The 11,377-nt window shown below is 42.6% G+C and overlaps 1 protein-coding gene and 1 long non-coding RNA gene across 2 annotated transcripts; both read left to right on the top strand.

Annotated features, from left to right (window-relative positions):
* The first annotated feature begins 1,596 nt into the window (after positions 1-1,596).
* LOC118938192 lies at positions 1,597-5,631 on the top strand. The gene is made up of 3 exons (XR_005035439.1): positions 1,597-1,871; positions 2,348-2,526; positions 4,634-5,631. It is a non-coding gene; the product is annotated as an uncharacterized LOC118938192 (long non-coding RNA).
* A 1,366-nt stretch (positions 5,632-6,997) lies between these two features.
* Positions 6,998-9,644, top strand: LOC118938524 (zinc finger protein 883-like). The gene is made up of 2 exons (XM_036942576.1): positions 6,998-7,028; positions 7,114-9,644. The coding sequence occupies exons 1-2, from the start codon at positions 6,998-7,000 to the stop codon at positions 8,976-8,978; spliced, it is 1,896 nt and encodes a 631-aa protein (XP_036798471.1). The 3' UTR covers positions 8,979-9,644.
* The last annotated feature ends 1,733 nt before the right edge of the window (positions 9,645-11,377 follow it).

Here is an 11,377-nt window from a genome sequence, read left to right as displayed (position 1 = left end):
GCCGTCTCCTAACGGCATCTAAAGCCTGTCTCCTCTATGCTCTGTTGAGCTCTGTGTGTGAGTCCATGTGCCGGTCCAGCCTGCTAAAACTGGGGGAGCATCCCGTCACTGGACACAGCTCCTGCCTGATATTGACATGCCCTGACTGCCAATGACAAAGGAGCACCCTCTCCTCCGTGTTCCTCACATTGTGTGCCAGCAATGTTTCCATTGTGGTTGGAGTCCTGGATCTCTTCTAGTGTGGCCCGGGTCCTCTGGGGGTTGGCCCCATGTGGGCAAAATGAACCATACGCTATAGGTTAGTTATACTCATTACTGTACATCTTACTGTATAAATTAAAGTTATCAGGCCTACTGTACATCTTATTGTAGAAATGATTGTTGAAAGAAAGTCTAGGTTGGAACTGTTGCTGTTAAAATACAATACATATGTTTTTATTCTGTCCTGGAATAAAGTGATTGATCACATCTGTAGACCAGAAAACCCCCACACAGTCCTAATGAGAGCAGGTCTATTCTGGGCTCTGTTTTTGACAGTGTAACACTGAGGTCAAGCTCAGCCTTGAGACGGTTTCTGTACATGTTGTTAAGTGTCAGAGTTGAGAACCCTGACTCACATAGGGATGTGGTGCCAAACTGGACCAGAACATCTACTGCTTTCTCAGTCAGGCAGGAGACTGCTTCCTACTGTACATGAACAACCCAGAACTGAGTGTGTTTGCCTCAAAAAGTATCTTGCTTCAATCAGTTAATTCCAGAATAACAATTATTATTGTATTTTAACAGCAACAGTTCCAACCTAGACTAGTTAACAACAATAATGTATACGGTAAGATGTAAAGTAGGCCTGATCATTTTTCATCTTCGTCTGTACTGTTACTTAGGGTTGCAGTATCAGTAGCTGTCTTGTTTTGGCGAATGTTAGCTATTAGCTGTGTACAAGGCCAGGGGATTGTTTGAAAGAGAAACTCACATCTACTACTATGAGAGTTCCTGAAGCATTCTACCCTGTTCTGAAAAAACTCTCTGGGTTTACCATCATGCTGTGGATGTTTGGTCAGGACGTGTCGTTTTAATAATTTGTTCGTTATGCAAGTATCATTGCTAAGCACTTCCACACACAAAACATATTGTGGGCGCTCCTCGTTATACATTTCTATGAAAGAGAGAGAACCTCATCGCTGTATATGCGTTTCATGACAATTGAGCTCAGTCAGAACCTATGGCTAGCATGATTCCATTTAATGACGATGGCGAGTGGGAATGACAAGTCAGTAGCTGACAGCGCTTCATCTACTGCCTGAACGACTGCGCTGCGTCGTGTGTGTCGCGGAGTGATCTTCAAGAGAACTGCAGAAAAAGAGATCCGGTAAACCCGGAAGCACATAGGCATCTCTCACTCGCGCAGCTGCCAAACTGAGCAGAGACCGCTGCTTAATTAAGCAGAAAGCACAGATGCACTTGGCCAAATCAATAACAGTAGTTAATGAAACAATTATAAATGTACACTGACACGCCGCGACCCATACTGTAAACAAGGCGGCCCTAAAGTGTAATGGCTTTATTCAATAGTCCAGTTGGGGGCGATAATGAAAAATATTGGTTGACACACACCAATAAAGTCAACTGAAGAAGAAAAAGCAGAACAATTTCGTCTTTACAAATATTTTCCTGTATGTGAGATAATTTACTTGTTCTCTGTAATATCGTATAGATTTGGAATCGTGACATTATCTACGGTGGAGGAAAATATGCAGGTTTCTCGACTCATAATACCCTGACTATGAGAAGGGATTGTGAGTGACGATTCGTTTGGCAACCTTGTGACCCAGCATGACACCGTGAACAAGATTGGTCGACCGTCTTGCTGGGTGAGGCGATATACGTTCCTCCATTCATTAACGAATGGGGTTCCTATATTCTAATTTCTTTAAATATCTCTACTAGGAACTCTTAAATCGAGATAGCTGTGTATTTTGCTACTGCATGGCCAGTGTGAGTCAGAATACTAACTAGCCAGCCTGTTGTTCTTTCAAATGCGATGGTCAGTGGATAAACTGGCTCAGAGTTGGACATATGTCAGAAAACCAACTAGTAGCCAGTTGTTGTTGCCCATGGTGGAATAATATCAAACCCACAGTCTCCTGAAGAACATATGTCCCACACGAACTCCCGAGTCTAGTTAGCATTTCGCTACCTAGCTAGGCTGTTATATGACAAAACGGATGATCTGAATCAAACACTAACTAGCAAGCCATCCTCGGCGACAATATTATTGTGGCGCAGGAATGTCATATGTGTTTTAAGTTGAACTGGCATTGATGTTTTTGTTTACTACTGGTTTCAGATCCGAAGCAAGATACATTGTCGCCATGTTTTGTGTTTCGTTAAGGACTCAGAGTGCCCTTCCTGCGGAAGGAAATGTCGACTCCCGGAACACTTAAAACAAAGTAACTGTACTACTGTAGCCAACACACTTATTTTCTAAGACAAGCGAAGAAATGCATAGTTTCAACAATGGATCCGGTAAGTTTGATTTCCTTTTAACAGTATAGGCCAGATGTGCTATATAAAATGTCTAGGCCTAGTATTCATAATCTGTGATCCACCACATCCCTGTGGACTGTGTTAATGGATGGACAAAAACGACGGTAAAACTTGTTGGAATTTGTTTTCCTTCGGCAAAGTAACCTACAACTTTATCATGTTTAGGAATCTGTGTCTATTACTTAATTATCTCTCCTTCCTCTTGTTCACCTCCACTGTTCACCTTCTTCTGTGGGGTTTATCGGCTGTTGGCATACAACGTTATGGTGCATTAGGCCACCTACTGTACTGTATTCACATCTTCCTGTTGAATGATTTCCCATCACATGTAATCACTTATTCAGCTGGCTGTGTCCTACTCTTACCCTTGTAAGGAAAGCCTCCTCTATTCTGTCCATTACTACCATCCTCCACTACTTTACTCTGTACCTGGAATAGGGGTGGCAGGTCGCCTAGTGGTTTAGAGCATTGGGCCAGTAACCTGAGCCGACTAGGTGAAAAATCTGTCAATGTACCTTTGAGCAACTTAACCCTAATTGCTCCTGTAAGTCGCTCTAGATAAGAGTTTCTGCTAAATGACTCAAATATAAACAATGAATGCCTGCCCTTAAGCCTGCCCTTATTGTCACTGTTCCACTGCTCCTGCCATCTCTGCACCACCACTGCCCATATCATTCCCTCAGCCTCTGACTTGCTCATTGGCACCTCCACTTCATGTCTCCTATGGGCCTGTTTAGCTAGCACATCTACTTCCTCATTCCCTTCCACCCGCACATGGGCTGGGACCCGAGCAAAGCTTATCTGTCTCACCCGGGCAGGAATTTGAATTCCCTCATGTAGTGCTCCTTGTCTGCTATTTTTTTATATTTAAAAATAATAATTGTACCTTTATTTAACTAGGCAAGTCAGTTAAGAACAAATTCTTACTTTCAGAACGACAGATTTGTACCTTGTCAGCTCTGGGATTTGAACTTGCAACCTTCCGGTTACTAGTCCAACGCTCTAACCACTAGGCTACCCTGCCGCCCCCCATGTGAGCTAAATGATTGTAGACTCAGAAACACAGCACATGAGTCAGAACATATAACTACACTGTCTGGTTTGACTTCTTCCGCCCACTGCAGTACGGCCATCAGCTCTGCCATGTACACAGCCAGGTGGTCTGTAATACGTCTCCTGACAGCCACCTCACTTTCCTGTTCAACAAAGGCTGGTCCAGTCTGACCTGTCTTTGGGTTTTTTGATCCATCTGTATATATGGGCAAAAAAATACTGATTTCCAGTTTCCAGTCACCTTTTAAAGAACTGTCATGGATCAACCCCCTCCCTGTCTTTCTTTACTCTCTCCAACACGTGTAAATCAACTACTGGAGGTGGGAGGAGCCATTGTGGACTCCCCACGATACCGTGGGGCTAAAGTTCCTGCAATACAATCCCATCTGCCTCTTCTGGTTATCACCCACCCATCCAAAGCTTTTATTCTGTCCACATTCATTCTCCTAACTTTTCTGTAGCTCCCCTTTTGTGGGGTGAGACACCACATTCCTGTAACTAAACCCAATGAATTCCCAGCGATTGCCTTCTAATATGTAATGGCAATGACAAATACTTTCTTTTAAAAAAAATGGAAGGCAGTTGTTAACAGTCAAAGTCAAAAATGTATATCGTAGATATTGTTCTTTTTGTAGAAAATGTTATTTTTTGATTTTAAGTTGCATAAGGTTAGCAGTGTGGTTAAGATCAGGTTTAAGATGACATTTTAGGAAGATACATTTTTGAAAAGGCCTGTGGTAGCTGGTGTCAACCTGGCCATTCAGTGTTTTTTCTCAAAGTTGCTGGCATGTCACGTGTCCTTCTTTTATCAGTACACTCGTAACAACCTAATCAATAAATATGGTGGAAACTGACTAGCCCATGCCTCCACCAACCCAATACTATTAGATTAGTGGGAAGTAGTGAACGATTGAACATTTTAGGAAAAGGAGTTATTCTAGGGATACACCCAAATCAATCAGAGTTGTAGACTAAATTAATCAAATATTTAGTTTAATAATTAACTATGATTAATATTTATTGTGTCCAACAGGACAAAGCTATTCCGTTCCCCTCTACACTCCTGGAGTCCCCAGGTCAAACGTCTCCCGGGACTGCTTTACTGCTGGGTCTGGTTGACTGCAGGAAAACACCGGGGCAGAATGGAACTGAGAGAGGAGGAGAAGAGAAGGAAGAGGGAGATTGGATTTCATTAAGTAAGAACCATGGTGTGTAGATTAGACTACAGTCTGCTTCTGAAACAATAGCGGAGGTGCATAAAGATGGCGGCCTGCATTACTTACCACAAATTAATCATTTTGCTGAGTTCACTGTATTCTACTTTGCTGTCCTTTACTGTTGGTATGGTCATTAGCACAGTAAACATGATCCTAATTTTAGCTTCAAGATGGTGGCAATTTGAAAAACCAAAAAAGTAGATTGTTCAATGTTCCAATCAATCAACACAATGTTGCGCACCATTGTTTCAGAACTCAGTGGATAGTGCTAAAACAATGACGTCATATCAGAATTCTGCCATCTCTATGAACTTTAGTCATTAATTTAATAATTATATATTGATGAAAATATCGGTCATTCCACAGATTTTTAAGTGTACCTTGGTCCAAAAATATTTTTCACCTAATTTTAACATTCTGTCATGTACATCTTAATACATGTATTTTTTTCCCCATTTCAAAACATTGAATTAAAATATTACTATACCAAGTGCCTATGTGCCAAATAAAGTAACATGCTGACCACACTGCTCGCGTCACATGCACATAAATGTGGTTCAATCATTGCACCCACGCTGCTCGCAGGCGTCAGCGATCGTCAAATAGAAATTGGTTCAATTGGTGACACTCAACTGCCTGCAAGTTCGGCATTTCCCATCTCCTTGTTGGTTTTTAGGAGCATATTCCACGTGGGTGATTGAAAGATGAATTTAGGTCCACACTCCGGTAGGTTGTAGTAATGCTGTAAACTTGGTTGCCAACCGCCATATAAAGTTCAAAGAAGAAAAAGAAGCCTCAAGGAAGGATGAGAGATGACGAGAAACAAATTCGCTTTACCATTTTATCTGTGGATTAATTGTCAGTTGCATTTCAGGTAAATAACAACCCAATGTTTATATACCAGGACACGTTAGCTAGCAGCAGCAGGCTAGCTAGCTAAATTGCCAAACATGTTTAATGCTTTATGACCTGTCCCCAAATTAATATAATTGGTTAATTTAGTTTTCATATTTCAACCTGCATGTCCTGATCACTTCTGGTGTGGGTGAACAAAATCAACGTGCACGTGATGGCGCGCGCAGATACACGCGTGTCTGGTTTGCTTTGGTCAGCATGTAACAGGGGACTACTGAAAACAACAAAACAAGCCGATTACATGGGTAAAATAGTGCTTTAAAGGATCCAAAAAAATGCGTGTGACATGGGGAATGGAAGGTTGTTTTGTGCAACAGGGAGTGGCAATTGAATGCAATCTTCACAAAAAAAATGAATGTTAAAACATTGGTAGCATGTCTGTCTGGATTTAGGAGTTGACTTGCTCAGTTTCCCACCACAAAACAGCAGTAAATTGATAGAGTAGAACCAGCTCACCTGCTTTTACTCTGTGATTTGACTATTAGATGTTCAATGTTTCTTTTTTTTCTTATTTTTTAAAGGAATAGTTAAACCATATTAAAACGAGAGTTCAGTTCATGTAACAGGTTTGACCTTAAAATGAGGGTCACTAATCACATTGATAATAGTCTTCAAAAGGACTTTGTCAAAGCAACAAAATAACTAGTGCATGTGTTTACATGCACACATCATTTGACATTAAACTAGTTCTGGCAGTTGGCCCGAGTATGGCAATAGTCGTGTAAATATCTTAATTGGCTTAAGGTCATAATCGAGGTAAGCATACGCCTTTAAAAACACCTGGTTTTCTGAGCAATCTTGAGAATTCATTAGGACATGTAAAGGCCTTCATCAGATTCATAGAGGAATATTTAATCTGTGCATGTGCTAGCACGAGCAGCGCACGTGTCGTTATTTTGCACGAATTCACTGTCGTGACATGACTATTAATGTGTTGACTGCTATTTTATAAAAACAATTAACTGTTTAATCATTATGTGATTAAATTAATAATGTAACAATTAACTCAGTAGTAACTTGGGGCACCACGGGAGAAGTTATTTAATGAGTTACTATCTCCCGACTAAACTCTATAGATATAGATATCTCTTACCTCAATCAGTCAATTATTAAGTCTTACCTCATCAGTTTCATTCTGAATTCAGTGATACACAAATTGGCTAATTTATTTACTAACTACCACACAGAAATACATACTCACACAGTATAGGTTGAATTGATTACTAACATCATGCAAGGAAAAGTCCCTAGTTGACTAACCCGATATGACGGCTTGTCACACAATGAAAGGAAGGGGCAAGATAAAGAGATAAGGCTGCAATTTTCTGTATTTATCAAAGTCCCATTAGTTAACCTGCTATTCAATATCTTTGTTTCACAGCAGACAGCCCTAACCGTTGCTCTCTCAATGGGAGGGGCTTATCATCTGGGGAGCCTCAACAACAAAATGATGCTGACAAGAAAGAGAAGAGTCTCTCCAGATCAGAACATCTCAGTAAACACCAGCAGAGACGTATAGGGAAGAAACCTCACCACTGCTGTTCTGACTGTGGGAAGAGTTTTGCCAAACAGACAGAATTGATAATTCACCAGCGGATTCACACTGGGGAGAGACCTTATAGCTGTGATCAGTGTGGGAAGAGATTCAATCAATCAGGACACCTGACTACACACCAACGCATACACACAGGAGAGAAGCCTTATAGCTGTGATTGGTGTGGGAAGGGCTTCAATCAATCAGGAGCACTGACTACACACCAACGCATACACACAGGAGAGAAGCCTTATAGCTGTTATCATTGTGGGAAGAGCTTCAGGATGTCAGGAGATCTGACTGCACACCAGCACATACACACAGTACAGAAGCCTTATAGCTGTGATCAGTGTGGGAAGAACTTCAATCGTTCAGGACAACTGACTACACACCAGCGCATACACACAGGAGAGAGGCCTTATGGCTGTGTTCAGTGTGGGAAGAGCTTCAATCGTTCAGGACACCTGACTACACACCAGCGTATACACACAGGAGAGAAGCCTTATAGCTGTGATCAGTGTGGGAAGAGCTTCAATCATTCAGGATCCCTAGTTATACACCAGCGCATACACACAGGAGAGAAGCCTTATAGCTGCGATCAGTGTGGGAAGAGCTTCATTCTTTCAGGATCCCTAATTACACACCAGCGTATACACACAGGAGAGAGGCCTTATGGCTGTGATCAGTGTGGGAAAAGCTTCAATCATTCAGGACACCTGACTACACACCAACGCATACACACAGGAGAGAAGCCTTATAGCTGTGATCAGTGTGGGAAGAGCTTTAATCATTCAGGAACCCTGAGCGAACACCAACGCACACACACAGGAGAAAAGCCTTATAGCTGTGATCAGTGTGGGAAGAGCTTCAATCAATCAGGACACCTGACTATACACCAACGCTTACACACAGGAGAGAAGCCTTACAGCTGTGATCAGTGTGGGAAGAGCTTCAATCAATCAGGAGACCTAACTGCACACCAGCGCATACACACAGGCGAGAAGCCTTACAGCTGTGATCAGTGTGGGAAGAGCTTCAATCGTTCAGGAAACCTGACTGCACACCAGCGCATACACACAGGAGAGAAGCCTTATAGCTGTGATCAGTGTGGGAAGAGTTTCAATCATTCAGGAGCCCTGATTACACACCAGCGCATACACACAGGAGAGAAGCCTTATAGCTGTGATCAGTGTGGGAAGAGCTTCAATCGTTCAGGATACCTGACTATACACCAGCGCATACACACGGGCGAGAAGCCTTATAACTGTGATCAGTGTGGGAAGAGCTTCAGGAATTTAGGACACCTGACTATACACCAGCGCATACACACAGGAGAGAAGCCTTATAGCTGTGATCAATGTGGAAAGAGTTTTGCTCGAGATTTCACCCTGACCAAACACCATCTCACACACACTGGAGAGAAACCTTATAGCTGTGATCAGTGTGGGAAGAGTTTCAGGACGTCAGAACACCTGACTAAACACCAACGCATACACACAGGAGAGAAACCTTATAGCTGTGATCAGTGTGAGAAGAGTTTTTCTCAAGATTCCAGCCTGACTACACACCAGCTCACACACACTGGAGAGAAACCTTACTCCTGTCTATGTGGAAAGAGCTTTGCTTATTCAGGGTCATTGAAAAAACACCAGAAAGCTCAAACATGTTTTCTTTCATCTCCCTCCTCTCTGGCACCGATTCCAGATCCCTAAAAGTTGAATAGAAAACATCTTGTGAAGAGTCATCCAACTCCCATTCTCTAACTGTTTAAGTCAGTTATGGTAACGTGTAGATAATGTGGATAATATGCAGCTCTGGATCCATATGTGTCAAGCGTCTCGGAGTAGGAGTGCCGTGTGTGTCTGGTGGGGTGGGGTTGTTCAGAGCTGTATCTTATTTAATTAATTCCTATTATCCATTAAATAACTTTTATGTAGAATAATATTTCAACAATACCAGGTGTGTATTCATGTATTCAAAAGATTAATAATTAAATCCATTATCTGATCTATCTGGGGGAAATGTTGTCTGAAGAGAAATTGTTCATCTTGTCTTATACAATCATTGGTTCCTGTAGATGCTGGGTAGATATGTGAGGGGGGAGATGGTCAAGGACCCTCAGACCTTTTGGCAGAATGACCAGAAGAGGTTGTATAAGTTAAGATAGATGACGCCAGTCACATGCAGGAACCAAATGTTAATGATGAATTCATGATGAATAATGTAAATCATGTAAATATAACTTGTCTGTGTAAGCAGTATATAAGAGAACTAACGGGACTGCCCCGAAAGAGCTCCTGACCGATGTGTACTCTGGTGCATTATGTTTGTTGCAATCTCTCCAGCTTGCTGATAAAAAATAATTATTCATTAAAGTTTGACTGAGTTCCTGGTAGTAATTTCCACGATACATGTATTCAATACAAAAACACATTAAATCCTTTATCTTATGGGAAGGAGATGTCGCACTGCATGAGGACAATGGTCACACCATTCATGTGTGGGGTTGCTTCTCAGCCAAGGGAGTGGACTCACTCATAATTTTGCCTAAGAACACAGCCATGAGTAAAGAATGGTACCAACACATCCTCCGAGAGCAACTTCTCCCAACCATCCAGGGAACAGTTTGGTGACGAACAATGCCTTTTCCAGCATGATCCTGGAGTACCTTGCCTTAAGGCAAAGTGGCTCGGGGAACAAAACATCGATATTTTGGGTCCATGGCCAGGAAACTCCTCAAACCTTAATCCCATTGAGAACTTGTGGTCAATCCTCAAGAGGCAGGTGGACAAACAAAACCCCACAAATTCTGACAAACTCCAAGCATTGATTATGCAAGAATGGGCAGCCATCAGTCAGGATGTGGCCCAGAAGTTAATTGACAGCATGCCAGGGCGGATTGCAGAGGTCCTGAAAAAGAAGGGCAAACACTGCAAATATTGACTCTTTGCATCAACTTCATGTAACTGTCAATAAAAGCCTTTGACACTTATGAATTGCTTGTAATTATACTTCAGTATTCCATAGTAACATCTGACAAAAATATCTAAAGACACTGAAGCAGCAAACTTTGTGGAAATTAATATTTGTGTCATTCTCAAAACTTTTGGCCACAACTCTATGTAAAAACTGCATCCAGAAGCCATGGATTACAGGCAACATCTGCACTGAACAAAAGGGTGGAGCTGCCGCTCTAACCCTGAAGCTTTTAGAAATCCCCCTCTGCCCTCTGATGAACCATCAAACAGGCAAAGCATCAATACAGGACTAAGATCGAATCGTACTACTATGATGCTCATCGGATGTGGCAGGGCTTGAAAACTATTACGGACTACAAAGGGAAACCCAGCCGCGAACTGCCCTGTGACGCGAGCGTACCAGACGAGCTAAATGCCTTTTATGCTCGCTTTGAGGCAAGCAACACTGAAGCATGCATGAGAGCACATGTTGTTCCGGATGACCGTGTGATCACGCTCTCCGTAGCCAATTTGAGCAAGACCTTTAAACAGGTCAACATTCACAAAGCTGCTGGGCCAGACGGATTAGCAAGATGTGTACTCAAAGCGTGTGCGGACAAACTGGCAAGTGACTTCAGTGACATTTTCAATCTCTCCCTGACCGAGTCTGTAAAACCTACATGTCTCAAACAGACAAGCATAGTCCCTGTGCCCAAGAAAGGTAACCTGCCTAAATGATTACCGCCCCGTAGTACTTACGCCGGTAGCCATGAAGTGCTTTGAAAGGCTAGTCATGGCTCACATCAACACCATCATGCCAGAAATCCTAGACACACTCCAATTCGCATACCGCCCCAACAGATCCCCAAATGATGCAATCTCAATCGCATTCCACACTGCCCTTTTCCACCTGGACAAAATGAACACCTATGTGAGAATGCCGTTCATTGACTATAGCTCAGCGTTCATCATCATAGTGCCCACAAAGCTCATCACTAAGCTAATCACCCTGGGACTGGGCACCTCTCTCAGCAACTGGATCCTGGACATCCTGACGGGCCGCCCCCATGTGGTAATGGTAGGCAACAACACATCTGCCATGCTGATCCTCAACACTGGGGCCCCTCAGGGGTGCGTGCTTAGTCCCCTCCTGT

Source organism: Oncorhynchus mykiss, chromosome 13 (assembly GCF_013265735.2).
Source record: "Oncorhynchus mykiss isolate Arlee chromosome 13, USDA_OmykA_1.1, whole genome shotgun sequence".
In the NCBI taxonomy this organism is placed as follows: domain Eukaryota; kingdom Metazoa; phylum Chordata; class Actinopteri; order Salmoniformes; family Salmonidae; genus Oncorhynchus; species Oncorhynchus mykiss.
The sequence above is the reverse complement of the archived record's forward strand: the minus strand, read 5'-3'. Positions and strand labels throughout refer to the sequence as shown.

Coding starts and splice junctions, on each gene's coding strand:
- LOC118938524 (XM_036942576.1), top strand. CDS start 6,998: ATGACGGCTTGTCACACAATGAAAGGAAGGG. Junction 7,029..7,113: donor TCACACAATGAAAGGAAGGG/GCAAGATAAAGA, acceptor TTTGTTTCACAG/CAGACAGCCCTAACCGTTGC.